The sequence below is a fragment of the Egretta garzetta genome, unplaced genomic scaffold (genome assembly GCF_000687185.1).
Source record: "Egretta garzetta isolate BGI_Z169 unplaced genomic scaffold, ASM68718v1 scaffold154, whole genome shotgun sequence".
Lineage (NCBI taxonomy): Eukaryota > Metazoa > Chordata > Aves > Pelecaniformes > Ardeidae > Egretta > Egretta garzetta.
This window is the reverse complement of record NW_009259600.1, coordinates 3,397,385-3,412,744: the sequence shown is the minus strand read 5'-3', so window position 1 is coordinate 3,412,744 and position 15,360 is coordinate 3,397,385. Positions and strand designations below refer to the sequence as shown.

General features: G+C 41.8%; 1 protein-coding gene across 1 annotated transcript in view; it reads right to left on the bottom strand.

Moving 5' to 3' along the window:
• CPQ (carboxypeptidase Q) overlaps positions 1-6,561 on the bottom strand; it is a 142,727-nt gene extending 136,166 nt beyond the window's left edge. The window contains exon 1 of the mRNA XM_009638356.2: positions 6,135-6,561. Within this exon, the coding sequence (XP_009636651.1) occupies positions 6,135-6,561 (427 nt within the window). The remainder of the gene's footprint in view (positions 1-6,134) is intronic.
• Positions 6,562-15,360: the final 8,799 nt, after the last annotated feature.

The following is a 15,360-nucleotide window of genomic DNA, read 5'->3' as shown; positions in this document are numbered from 1 at the left end:
AATTTAAAATACTTTAACACCTAGAACACATTTGCTCTATCAACACATATCAACTTATGTTGATAGAAGAATTATAATATTAAGATTAAATATTTTAGGGGAACTGTGAAATGAAGAAGAGGGCTTTTATCAGGAAGAAACATTTTTGTAAAATCTGAATATACTTCTGGAAAATGTGACCTCACCTACTCTGTGGAACAGCAAAGAGAATTACTTCATAAAACTAAAATTGCATAGGAGAGTTATCCAAAAGCCATATGAGGCTATCCAGCTCTGATGCATAGCACAGACTAAATGTATTACTCCATTCTTTAAGAAGAACACAGAGAAAAATAAACACTAGCTAATAGTTACGTTTTTGACAAACATAACTTACAATTTCCAGCAAGTACTGGATCTCATTAGAACGGTTTGGTTTCTATAACATGTAGTTTACTGTGCAGCAGTAAATCCTAGCAGCAAGGGGGTTGGACTCGACCCTGAGCATGAAGCTTTGGATGCCAAAAGAGCAGGGCAACAGGTCTGGTTCTCCCAGAAGCAGCCCTGCACAGGACACAGGCTTGCTATGCAGTGCCTGGGGAGAATCAGGCACTCAAGAACGGGATCCAGAAGAGCCAGTTTTGGAGTGCACAGGTGTCTAAGGCTGACTTAGCGAGTCAAGGTGCCAGTCACTGCAGGCTGTCCCCTAGGAGGGAAGGTGGCAGTGCCACCCAGCTGTGCATGCGTTCCCCACGCATGCAGAAAATGCAAGTTCAAATCCTGCCTCCATTAGTGGGAGGCAGGAGCTTCAGCCTGAGCTTACCATCCTTGAGGTAACCATCCTCAACTCAGCTACACTGAAAGGGGCCAAGACCCAAAAATTCAATTTTTTGCCGTTGCCAATCCATACAGTTCACATGAACATTCATTAAAGCAGTAACTGGAACCCATGTCCTTCCCAGACAGCATGTCCACCTCAAAGCCACACAGCTACTCCTACTCTCTAAATCTTTGAAATGCCACTGAACTAGCTTTTGGCCTACATGCTGGGCCACTGAACACCACAGTGTCTGAGGTCCTTCACAGACATCATCTTTTACATTCCAAGAAAAACAGCAGCATAATTATCATACCACAAGCAGCACTGCTCTGAGTAATGATAAACAATCCAGGCACCCAACGCTGAGGCTCGTGGTCTCAAGACGTGAATTGATAGCTCCTCACGCATAGAAAAAGAGGGGTCCAGTGAAGACAGAAGGAGGGCTTTGTCATGCACTGTGTTCTCATGCTTATGACTCCCTCCAACCCCTGTTCTCAGCATTGAACCCCTCATCCAAAGGGGTACCCAAGTCCCTCCAGAAGGATCTCCTTCTCTCCCAGTAGGTCAGTGGTCATCCAAGATGCTGGCAACTCAAGAGTAATTCCTCTGATACACATTACAATTAACTCTTTTCCTGGCCTTTTGTTAATCTAGATGCATTCCCTAATCCACTTCACCACTGAGAAACAAAAAAGGAGGGTCAACACTGGGAAAATATACATCAGCCACGACTGGGGCCAGACCATTTCTTTCAGCAGCATCCCTGGCTTAAAGACTGTGAGCCTATGGCAACAGCACACGCCTTCAACAGCTTCGAGGCACATATTATTCCCATTTTATAAGTAACAGGCTGGAACTATTTTCATATTATCTAAGTGGCAAAACTCCCACCACCTTCTGTAAGAGCAAGACTGGACCAAATGTTGTTGGTAGTTAAACAAAAAAAACATTACTCGAACACAAAAACGAGGAAAAAGTCTGCCAATACATCATCTTCATATTTATATTATTTCAGTTTCACTGCAACAAACAGTACATAGAAACCAGAGACTGTTCCTTTTTTAAGAGACATTTCAGGCAGGCTGCATTCTGGGCTTGGATCTACTTGTCAGTATTTCTTTAAAATGAAAGGGCAGGGTCACCCATCAGAGAAAAAAAAAGTGCATTTTAAAACCCATGCAAAAAATATGAATTCTTTGATACTTTATGGTCAAACATCTGCTAAACTACTACTTTCCTTCAATTATAGGATTCTCAAAGCAACAATTATATCTATTTTCCTCAGAATTTGGGGGATATAATCAGTACTACCAGAAATCAACACAGTCTGTCTATATATATCTGTATGTTTTGCCAATGTTGAAAGACTGGAAATGAGACAAGGACATTGACTAAATATGGTAAACCTCCAGTTTGTCAGCTCCCTAAACTGAGCGCTTTTTAACATTCAGTCCTGTTTGTTACCTAGGAATCCACTTCTTTGAGGTGGTGACCACCTTCAATTTCTGCTCACTTCTGGAAATCCAGGTCACTCTGTGTTTCATGTTTCTCCTCCCCCTGTCACTAAGACAAGCATGAAAGTTACTCCCTCCTTGTAAGGAGATCAAAGGAAGCAAAAACTTTCTCTTTGACCCAACACCTTCAGATCCGGGGACACACTGAAAGGGAAAATGCTTTTTTTCCTCTTCAATAAAAAAAATCTAACCTTTTCTGTGTTGTCCCTTTTTGCTGTCTAAATCAGACTGAATCTGGAAACTTGACATCCTGGCATATTGCCCAGTCCTGAAGAAGGAAATAGGGAAATGTGGATTTTATCCACAAGATCACAAGGTACCGAAAAGCCTCCTGCACAGCATCAGAATTGTTCCAACCTCAAGTAAGCCAACCAGCTCTATGCCAAACTCGTATCTGAGCCAAAGTGGGCAAATCTCAGCAAACCCAATGAACAGGCAAAGCTCTGTCTGTGTCCCATAGTTTTCAACCCCATAGGCATGGGTTAGACAGAAGACCTGCAGGAAGAGACACTCCTTGTATTTTGGAGTCAATGCTGGCTTGGGCTCCACCGCTAAAATACTGCTACTATTTAGGGCTTCCTGTTCCTGCCCCAAAGGATCGTGGATTTTTTTCCACACACGTGCATGGCGTATGTCGAAATGGAAAGTGAGCAGCCTCAGTGTGTGCTCTGGCCATTGGGTCACTCTTAGGAAACACTGGTTTGAATTTCCATGGACAGAAGGGAAAATAAACCCTGAATTTCCAACATCCAAAGCCAGGTTTCTAACCGCGGTTAGGCTATTGCTGTATTAAGGAAGAGCCCTTCAGAGCGTAAGCCTGGGGAGCTGAGCTTCAGGCAGAGCTCTGAGGGGACCGGGGGCCACCAAGTCCAGCCTGAAGCACTGAGCACTTCCAGAGAGAAGCAATGTTTTAAGTTTCTGCCAATGCTTCCTATTTTCTTAGCTCATTGGGTCTCAAGCCTAGGGACACATAATGGGAAGGGAGGAATACAGGACATAACTGAGAGGATAAGAAAGCAAGAAATGGTCTTCTTGAACCTCCTGCTGGAACGGGTGAGTCACCCCCTCTCATCTTAACCCCATCCCCAGACCTTAAAAGACAAAAAATCCATCCAGTGCTGTTCTCTGGCTCTAAGTAGGCATCAGTAGCGTCAAGGAAGGGATCTGTCAGGGCTCTACAGAGGCAGTGGTTTGTAAACTGAGGGGTCCAAAACTATCCTGATAGGAACACTGACTTAAAGCACACCATAGCTATCAAGCTAATACCAAACACCTTCAAGGATCACCTGCACAGTCCACTTTAGAGGCAGCTCTGAAGGGTGTCTCTGCCCTCGGGCAGAACCCAGGCACCAGTGGCCAGATCATGGAGCCAACATGCAAAAGCCAGTCCTTAGCCTTTAACATATCTCTCTGGCAAAGCTCGCACAGCAGTGGTGGATCTCCCCAGGTTGATCCCGTGCGGCAAGAGCAGCACGATGCCAGGAGAATGAGCATCAAGCATCTCATACTGAGTTGCATTATTTTGATTACAGCATGACTCATGCTCCCACAGCTTCTTGGCTAAAACAAGACAAATCAGAACTGCCGATATTCCCTCACTGAGGGAAATTGTTCAAATATTTCCGATGTGATTTAGGGCAGCTGTCTATCCCTTTTCCTCAAGAATCGGGCATGGTGACAATTGCTGCTCAGAGCAGAGGGAGCGGATAGCTCCTCAGAAGTGATGAGGCAGTAGTTTTATCAGTCTAACCACACATTTTTTATTCCGTGCTTGGGATGAGTGTGAGTTTTAGGACAGGCGCTTTTCTGAGCAGCACACCTTGCAATTCTCTTGCCCAGAGAGGCTGGTGACGAGCGGCTCTCACCAGGCGCTTCCGTCAGCCAGGCGGCCACTCCAGCGATGGGAAGAATGAGAGCCAAGAGCTCACCAGGGACCAGCTACCCCACATAACCTCCTCCAGCCTGAAAACCTGTCACAGCTTGCACAGAGTGAGATGAGACCAACAGAAATCATAACAGCCACGAACAGTAGGATAGATTTTTAAGTCAGAAGGTTAAGTAATTTAATCAAAATTATTCCACCAAGTGTGAGAAAGTGCCCACTTTTCTGAGAGAGATCTCATTGCCATGCAGTCTTCCAGCACATATACATCCACCCCTTCAGAAACACGGCAGATCTCAGAGGAAAGTAAAAAGGTGAGGAAGAATAATGTGGGGGGGTTTAATATTACTCAGTATAAACCAGCACTGGATCTTCCAGGACATCACTAGCCTGGCCGTTCATTCATCAGTATAGTAAATCTTTACAGATGAAAAAGAAGGACACAATCAGCCTCTGCAAACATTTTTAAACATGTAAATTCAGTATCTCTCTAAATGAAAAAAGGCAAACCTAGGAGTAAGACCAGTCAAGTGCAAACACCTACACCAGCTAAGAAAGGGAAGAGAAAAACAGACTCATTGGGATGTGAAAATGTTCACCAAGATTAAATTGCAGGTTCTCTTTGCAGGTTCAGTAACACTTGCTCAACACCAAAAATGCCATTTTAATTTTAGCTTTCTTTTTAGGAAGCTTGGAATAGGACTGGAAAGGATGTAAAATAAGTTGTAGGTTTAACCTTTACTGTAAATATTCTCCTATCAAAGCACTAAGCCTTAGACATATAATGGGATAAACAGATATTATTAATGGGTTTAGTTTTGCATTTTAGGCATGTGTTTACCTCAATATGATAGAAATACCTCAGACAGAATTTACAGCAGCAATTTCCCAAACCAAGTAAGATTTATTCCAAATATATCTTACATTACCCATTTTTTCTTTGTTGTATTTTGAAGGGCTATATATTTTTTCTAAACAAAACAGCTTTTATACATTATTTGTTTCATTTCAAACAGAAAGCTCACTATCACAAAAATTTACAATTCTTAAAAAATTTATGAGTATCTTGTTACCTTTTATTTCCTAAACTAAATTTATTGTCTCATAAAGGAATAAGAATGCTTTTGAAGCGGTCTAGGAATAAGTCTATTGTTATTTATGGAGAGTAGTCACAGAAGAAGGTTGTCATCCAGCCTTTAAATAGCAATCCTGAGAAAGCCCCCCATCAACATTTACAAACCCAAAAACTTATACATCAGTTCATTTGCAAGCAAGCTAACATTTTGGGAGTCAAAACGCCTGATTTTTACTGATCGTTCTTGTTTCTGAAGTAACATATCACACATGATCCACTGAAAGGCAAAACACAGTTCAGTTAACAGATAAGTGCCAGGCTTTTCCAAGGTGAACACAAGACAGCGAGTGGAGAGAAGAGGGAGGAGGTGGGGGGAAGGAAAGGACAAACAGATACCAATTGCCACGCTTAGCGAGGGGCTGGCACTTTCCAAGCTCAGCACAAGATTCTCCTCCTCTTCCTGCTGTCTTGTTTTTTGCCAGAGTGAAGTGCTGTTCTTGGCAGGACAGGGTACAGCAAGAAGAGCAGAAATCACACATCAACTCAACTCCCCATGGAGAACTTCTCTGGCCAAAACGAAAAAGAAAGGCTGGAAAACCCCAGATCACAAGTTGCCCACCTTAATTGAGAGTTCAGGAATCAATTAATTTTACAAGCCAGTTCAACCAAATTGAATTAAAACAAACTGCATCATTAACCACCATGTCATAAATAGAAGTCCCAGAAAAATAGCATCTTGCCTTGCAAAACTATTATATCAGGAAGAAAACTTCAGTTTGTCCATCAAGAAAAGAAGTTGTTAGAGGTACAATATAGTTTGGTGTTAAAAAGCAAGTGGTACTTAATTCCAAAAGGAAGAATTACCTTCTGGAGGAGTTGCAACACTGCTCCCAAGTCCCAAAATAGCAATGCTGTGATTCCTTGGTTCCAGCATCATTGCAAACTCTTCTCCTCTTTCCCAGTGTGGTACTTTCACAGGCTCCAGATGCACATTTTCCAGCCCATCTTCCTGCAGGGCACTGAACATATACTTGATGGCTGCATCTAGATTTTTTGAACCGCTGAGTCTAGGTCCTATGGTATCGACAAAAACTGCTAATCTTTCATAGGATCTGTTCTGAGCTTTTCCATGAACAGCAAGATCAATAATAGCTTTAGCAATATCAGTGTAGCCAGCTATCTCATTTTTAATGTCTTCAAATGATTTTGGGTAACTGTCATCTCTTACCAAAGATTTCCCATCATATTGTGGTAATAAATTAATGAAAAATATTACAAATATATACTTCATTTTTTCTCTTTTTTTCTTCTCCACAGATGGCCTGTTGAAGAGACAAAAATTTTAAAAAAGAACATTAAAAAAAATCATACAGCTATCAGCAATACTTTTTGGTATTGGATTGGCAGACAGATGAAATGAAAAGAAATCAGTTTATCATGAAAATGCTTTGATCAGAATTGGCAGGAAAATAAACTCATCTTGGAGACACAACTATTGAAATCAAATGAAAAAGATACTTAGACCACTGGACACAATCTTTGTTGTGGTCTTCAGAAACATCCTTGGAATGCTGCATCTCTAAATAATCACATCCTTCACAGACTCAAAACCCAGGGCTGTCCCCATCCAGGAGAAGCTTCACATCTCCTTTCTGTTAGGAGCAGGATTTGCCATAAGTGCCAAATCAAATGTCTTCACACAAAACATCTGGACAAAAAAAATTCTTAAGCCATTCATGAATAAAAGCGCTTCTTAATCTCTATCTTCATAATCAGGAATGAACTGTCTATTGCACTAGAAAGGTGTCAGAGTAAGTAATTTAGATCCAACGCCCCCAAGAAGAAAGTATGAATTTCTTCATTGCATAAATGCATGAATACCAGAGAAAAACAATTTCGTATCAACTGGCGTATCTCTTAAGGACTGACTGCAGCATCACTGTAGAGAGGTGCAGCACCAGAGGTGCTGATCCTGTGTTGAATACCAAGAGTTACCTTTGTTAACACTTTATAGTTAACCCATCTTATCATTAAAAGCTGTAATTTTTAAGATCTTACAAATTTTCAATCGCACAAAAGTGACAGTTTGTCTATACTGTTCATTGAACTAACAAAAAAATCCTCTGGAATAGTTGGAGTAGTTTCAAAACTCTTTTATAACATAGGAATTATGATTATCCAAACCCAAAATATTAAGGTCTTTATGGATATACACAAAAGGAAATGTAATTACTTCGTTTTCCTTTGAATGTAAATCAGGCTGCAATTTGAATGATAAAAATTTAGCAGTAAGAAATAAGGCCTTTGAATCAGCTCTGTAGTTGCAGCTATTACAAGACTTAAAAAAAACAGTGATTAGTTACAGCCAAGTGAAGTGACAATTACTACTAGCCCCAAAAGATTCTGATTCAGCACTTTTGCCATTTTCATGGACTTTCATGGGAATACCGATATTTTTCAAAAAGAATGTAATTTGCCTTAAAAAATAGTAACGCTAATGGCAAATGTTACTCTCTATTCTACAAAAGATGTTTTTCTTGGAAACTACTGTTCTACAAATAGCAAAGGACTAATTAGTTGGCTAATATGAATAAAATATGGGTAAATCAGACCTACAGGCCAGAAGCTTTACTAAAAGGTTTTGCTGTTAAGATTTCCACATTATCCCTTTTCCTTGTTTGTATTTATTTAGTATTTCTGGAGAGTGAGACTCTTCATTTTATAATCAGTGACCTGAGGAATCATGACAATACACTCACCTCGTATTTTTGGTTCATAATGTTCTAGCCATACAGAAAGCCAGTACAAAGGTAGGGGGAAGGGTATGAGTGTGTATGTATGTATATACACACGTGTTTGCATATATTATATCCACAAACGATATTCACATGCAAAACACAAAAAATCCTCCGTTATTTTCAGAAAATTGCACACTAGAGGAGCTTTAATCAAGCACTAATTCTCAGTCATTTTATGGAGTACATAAATTTCACAATCACCAAATAGCTTTGTAAATCATAATGCCAGAAGGGACCAGAGTATCTGCCTCATCTGACTGCCACAGAACACTGATTGCAGGATATTCCTGCATCAACTACCACCACTAGAAGCCACACAGCAAACAGGCAGTTGAGCGAATTCCTGAGAGAGTAAAGGTAAGCTTATACCAATTTTGTGCCTCTGGGAGCATATACCACAGTTGTATTTGAAGCTTCTGTAAGCTCCATTCCAAATGATCTAAGCTCAGAAACCTCCTTTCCACCTATGTTTGTTACAATGAACCACAAATAGATGAACCCATTTTCTCAAGATGTTCATTCTGGACCATTTTCCAGCATTTGCTAAAAATAAATAAATAAAAATAAGCCTTTGAAATAACGAGGTTAAGGTAACAGACAATGGATTCGGACATCACATCTAATATATATCTTGTCCCATCTCCTCTCTTGTCCTCTATTAGTTTCAGTGTATTTATATTTCCACTTCGAAATCTTTGTCTCAGTGTAGGTTGCAGAGACTACTCATTTGACTTGCCCTTGTTCAAGAAAAATGTTGAGATAAACAAGTATCTGGGAAATTCAGATGTAAGTTTGGTAGTTTGTACAGTTGCCACTTCTTATTTTTTCTCAGGTTTTCATTCACCTTATTCTTCCAAAGAAGCTTCACCTTAACAGTGGCAGAGCATGCTAGGAGGAGGTGAATTACCACCCTCAGCAAGGAGTCTAGTTGGTACTAAGAATTTGAATGCTTATCCTTCCTATATGTTACTATACAAAAGCACTTGTAACTTTAAAGCATAACTTCTGGAAAGTCAGATCACACAATCACAGAATGGCTGAGGTTAGAAGGGATCTCTGGAGGTCACCTTGTCCAATGCATCTGCTCAAGCAGGGCCACCTAGAGCAGACTGCCCAGAACCATGTCCAGACAGCTTTTGAGTATCTCCAAGGAGGGAGACTCCACAACCTCTCTGGACAACTTGTTCCGGCTTGGTCATCATCACTATAAAAAAGTGATGATGTTCAGATGGAACTTCCTGTGTTTCAGTTTGTGCCCACTGCCTCTGGTCCTGTCACTGGGCACCACTGAAAAGAATCTGGCTCCGTCTTCTTTGCACCCTCCCTTCAAGTATACACTGAAAAGAGGTCCCCTGAGCCCAGCTGTTCAGCTCGTTTTCCATCCACCTCACAACATGCTCATCCAGCCCACACTTCATCATCTTCCCTAAGACGATCTTGTGGGAGACAGTGTGAAAAGTCTTACTAATGTCAAGGTAGACAATATCTATCGCTCTCCTCTCATCTACTAAGCTAGGCATTTCATCACAGAAGGTTATCAGGTTGGTCAAGCATGACCTTCCAGTAACCTTCTTGTCCTTCATGTGCCTGGAAATGATTTCCAGGATTTGTTGTTCTGTATCTTCATGACTGAGGTGAGGCTGACTGGCCTGTAGTTCCGTGGGTCCTCTTGCTTGCCCTTTCTGAAGATAGGAATGACTTTTGCTTTCCTGCAGTGCTCAGGTACGTCTGCTGATTGCCATGATCTTTGAAAGATGACTGTGAATGGCCTCACAATGACACCAGCCTCAGCATTTGTGGATGCATTCCACCAGGGCCCATGGACCTATGAATGTCCAGTTTTCTTAAGTATTCCCTGACCTGACCCTCTTCACCAAGGATAACTCTTCCTTGCTCCAGACCTTCCCCCTGGTCTCAAGGACCTGGGATTTCTGAAGGCTGGCTGTACTAATAAAAACTGAGGTGAAGAAGGGATTCAGCTCCCCAACTTTTTTCATGTCTTGTGTCACCAGGTCCCCTACCCCATTCAGCAGCAGGCTCACCTTGTCCTAAGTCTTCCTTTTGCTGTTTATGCCCTTATAGAAGGCCTTCTTGTTGTCCTTCACATTCCTTGTCAGATTCAGCTCCATGTGGGCTCTGGCTTTCCTAAACCCATCCCTGCACACTCAGAAAGCATCTCTATATTCCTCCCAGGTCACCTGTCCCTGCTTCCACATTCTGTACACTTCCTTTTATGTCTGAGTTTTGCCAGGAGCAACTTGTTTATCCATCTTCATCTGCTTGTTTTTCCTGATCAGGTGGCTTATAGCAGACACCCTCTACAATGTCACCCATATTGGTCTACTCTTTAATCCTTATCCATAAGCTCTCAGTTGGCTCATCGTCCATCCCCAGGCAGAACTCCAAGCACTCCAGCTGCTCTCTCACATAAAGGGCAACTCCACCTCCTTTTCTTCCCACCTTGTCCTTCAGGACAGCATGTATGTATCTATCCATTGCAGCATTCCAGTCATGTGAGCTATCCCACCACATCTCCACGATCCCAACAAGATCATAGTCCTGCAACTGCACACAGATCTCTAACTATTTATTCCCCATGTTGCGTATATTAGTGTACAAGCACTTAGAAGCATGGATTCATCAATGGAAACAGAAGAGGCAATCCACAACATTTTTGTGTGAGCTGTCTGATCAGCTCCCAAGAAGGGGTGATGACCCACCCCACCAGGCATGCATTCATAAGATGCCATCTAAAATGCCAGCTGTGTAATGCAGAATTAAGACACAGAAAGAGTGAAAGGATTAAACAACATTTCTAGGTTCCATAAACCACCAGAAGAAAAAAAAAACCCACCACAAAAAACACACACACAAAATTTTTGGAATCACCAAGCCTAGCTCATGGGATAACCAGTAGAAAATGCCAGTCTTTCATAGGTTCTTTCTGGGTCTTCTCATAAACATCAAGTTAAACAATAGCTTTAGCAACATAAGAATATTAAGCTATTCTCCTTAACTATTCGAATGCTCCCTAAACTTGAGATCAAGGCAGGAACAAATTCTTCACAGTAAAGTGTCACTTTCCCAAAAGAACAACAAAAATCGTCTGTGATTTAATCTATGAATGACAAATCACACAGATTTCCTCTCTGCGAGACAGACAGGGCAAAGGTCTTACACAACCAGGAGCAGAAGACTCTAGGGTTATCTCAGGACACTGACAGAGAACTGTAAAAAGCCTTTTATAGGCTGAGTTACTGTTTGTTTGTGGTTCTGCTACACAGAGAGTACTGGTGTATTTTTATTGCTAAGCTCTGTACTTTCCCCATGTTCCTTCCCTTTGGACCAGTTAATTACATGCTCATAGACATCCTCTGCTAGAGACATCAGTAATTTTCTCAGGATGACCGTGCTCATTCCCTGATTTTTGCCAAGCTCATCATCCACAAAGAAGCAAGCAAGATAATCTGATTTCTGTCGTAAGACAAATTCTTGCTGTGTGGAGTAAGACAACAACTTTGCAGAGTTAGTTTCAAAAACTTAAGGTTTGGGGTTTTGTTTGTTTAAGGGTTTGCAAAATCTACGAGACAAAGCTGATATATTTAGTTGTTAAACTAAATTCACAGGGGGATTGTTTAATTAGCATTGGCAACCTCAAAGAGCCTCCAGCTACCAACTTCATGCATTTTTTTCAATGGAGAAATGAAACCACGGTTATCACATTTCCCTTAACTAAGAAATGCTCCCTTTGCTTTTCCTGGCCTCATTCAAAACCAGCAGCATCCTCACTCCAAAGGCTGCCCCAGAGGAGCTGCATTTAAAGCTGCACTTTTTCCAGGAATTTCCCACTGAACACTGAGAACAGACATGTTTCCACAGCTTTTGTGGATGTAACATACTCCCACCACACACAGAGTTTCACTATCTGCCACTGCGTTGTAAGAGGAGCATAACTAAATTCAAACTCTAGGCAAGGACACAAGAATGGGAACTTAGTTTATTGTGATTTCCTTGAATAGTCCAGCATAATCTGACTAAAAGCTAGCAGCATTCAGAAATAATTCCCTGCTAGGTAAAGTCATGTCATACTCACTTGGACTGCAATACAGGAACCACTCCACTGCTATTTCAGGGAAAGAATAGCACATCTGTTGTTCCAGTCTCTGCAACGTTAAGTTTATCACCCCAGTGAATCATCTGGGAAAAGACACTACTGATTTTTGCACATCTCACTAGTTAGACTTAGCAAATGAACACCGCAGTGTCAGCCAAATATAATAGGACAGTCACAATTGTTCAATGCATTTAACTATTCACTGAATTTCTCCAGTAGAAGTTTAGAGCAAAATGAGATAGGAAGAAAACACACTTTCAGGAAGTACACTTTCTCCCAGCCCTACTAATGCATCTCATTCCATGGCTCTTTAGTACAAAATAACCACTTTGTAAACTAGGGATAAGAATGGGGGATTCCCCCTGCCCTTCTAGAAGGCAAGAATGCTGGTCAGAAAGTTACAGTCCCTCTATTTTATTTCTCTAACCTTATAAACCTTGTATGCATGGAAAGACACGGAATGGTCCTGTTCCAGCCTTGCCTGCAGCCTCATGTTTAGGATATTCTCGTAAAAAGTGAAGCTCCCTAGACCACATAAAAACCTACAACTCCCACCTTTCACTTCTTCAAAGGGACTTCTAATCACTGGCATATTAAGCAAACAGTGGGAGCCACCATTGCTCCTCTTCCCATTTTGAGCAGAACTGAAAGGTCTTCACATATTGGACACTGCATGTTTATGCCAGGTGAATTTGGTCTCTTCAGAAACTTCAGCAGGGCTTCAGGGCTTACTCGTCTCTAGCTTAAAGGGTTACATAGGCTCCCAGCTTTCCAAAGACTATGCTTAGGAACCACGGAACTCTGTGGTCCAAAATGAGTACAAAACTAAAAGGCAGTAATGTAAAATGGTTCCAGTTCTTTTAGCTTCAGGTGGAGTGGGCAACCAGCTGTGGCAGTACCTGGATCCATATACAGAAGGAAGGATGTGGTCTGAATATAGTCCACAGAAGAGAGAGATTTCTTCCTGCAAAATCCTAGCAGATAATTTCAAAGGGAAAGTCTGAAGCAAGGAAGACATACCCTCAGTGGAGGAAGATCAGGTTAGGGAGCACTTAAACAAACTGGACATATGTAAATCTATGGGGCCTGATGGGTTGCATCCAAAAATGTGGAAAGCTGCTGGTATCATTGTGAGGCCACTCCCAGTGATATTTGAAAGGTCATGTCACTCCTATCTTCAAGAAGTGCAAGAAGAAAGATGTGGGGAACTACAGGCCACTCAGCCTCACCTCAATCCTTGGCAAGGTGACAGGAGAAAATCCTCCTGAAAATTATTTTCAAACATATGAAGGACAAGAAGGTGACTTGGTATAGTTAGCATGTATTTACCAAGGGCAAATCATGCTTAATCAACCTGATAGCCTTGTAGGACAAAATTACTGGTTTGGCAGATGAGGGGAGAGCAGTGGATGTTGTTTGCCTTGACATTAGTAAAGCATTTGACATTGTCTCCCATAAGGCAAGGAAGCTGATGAGGTATGGGCTGGATCAGCAGACAGTGAGGTGGTTTGAAAACCAGCTGAACAACCAAGCTCAGAGGGTTTTGATTATTCGCATGACATCCAGTTGGCAGCCAGTAACCAGCAGTGTCTCCTAGAAGTCAATACTTGGTCCAGTACTCTTCAGCATCTCCATCAATGATCTGGTTGCTTGGACAGAGTACAGCCTCAACAGACTTGCAGATGGTATGAAGTTAGGAGAAGTGGCTGATATACATGATGGCTGTGCAGCCGCTCAGCGTGAATGGACAGGCAGGAACCTTATGAAGTTCAACAAGAGGACATGAAAAGTCCTGCACCTGCTGAGGACTAACCGCCATGCACCAAGACAGGGTGAGGCCACCCAGCTGGAAAGCAGCTTGGCAGAGAAAGACTGTGGGGTCCTGGTGGACAAGCTGAGTCAGCAATGCAAAGACCAGCAGCCTGGTGGGCTGCACATTAGGAGGAGTGCCATCAGCAGGTGGAGGGCGGTGATCTTTTGCTGAGACCACACCTGGAGTATTTGTCCATTTCTGGGCTCCCTAGTACAAGAGAGACATGGACATACTGGAGAGAGTCCAACAAAGGGCCAAGAAGATGATTAAAGGACTGGAGCATCTCTCCCATGAAGAAAGGCTGAGAGAACTGGGACTGTTCAGCCTGCAGAAGAAAAGACTCAGGAGGGGTTTAATCAATGGGTGTAAATACCTGATGGGAGGGAACAAAGAAGACAGGCTCTTTTCAGTGGTGCCCACCAGTAAAAGAAGCAATGGGCACAAACTGAAATGTAAGAAATTCCAGCTGAATACAAGAATGCACGTTTTTACTTTGAGGGTGGTCAAACACTGGAACAGGTTGCCCAGAAAGCTTTTGAAGTGTCCATACGGGGAGATAATCCAAACCTGACTGGGCACGGGCCTGGGCAACCTGCTGCAGCTGATCCTGCTTAAACAGGGGGTTTGGATTAGACAAACTCAAAAGATGTCTTCCAACCTAAATCTGTGATTCAGAATATGAAAGAAAGCCATAAACACAAGCTGAAAGGATTTAAAAAATCAAGGGGAAAAGGTTCTAGGTATGTAGAAGGAGAAATTAAAGGCAGGAATAAGTCTTTTCTAGCTCCAATAAGAGCTATAAGAACATGAAATGTACAGCACAAGGTTACATTGGTAACGCAGACTGTGTCATAAGAAGGTGCGTTTAATACTAGCCAAGCAGCTAATTTAAGGATGCTTCTACCTATTACCTGATCCATTTGTCTGTAGCTAACTACTGTCCTTGATACTAAAGGGCAAGATCATTTGGATCTTTGTCTTTTATGGTGCCCTTATATAAAAGAGCTTCAGCACACACAGTCTGTAACCAGACTAACTGGTGTTACCACCATTAAAACCATTACAATACAAATTACTTAAGCGTAATTGAGGGAAAAGAATGAGAAAGAGGGTAAAAAAAATCTCAGATGAGAACACTGTCTACTGCAATCAGATAACTGAAAGAGGAGCACAGGGAACAGAAACAGGATAAATCAAGCTAGAGCAATGCTTCTTCTCCAGTGTGGCAAAGTTTTCCCAAAATCCCAGTTGAAAATACAGACAAAAGGGTACAGAGAGTTCACAAGAGTCACGGTTATGGGAAATGAAGAAAGAAAACAATAAATTGAGGATATTAACCACTTAATTGCTAGAGATCTGCTAAAT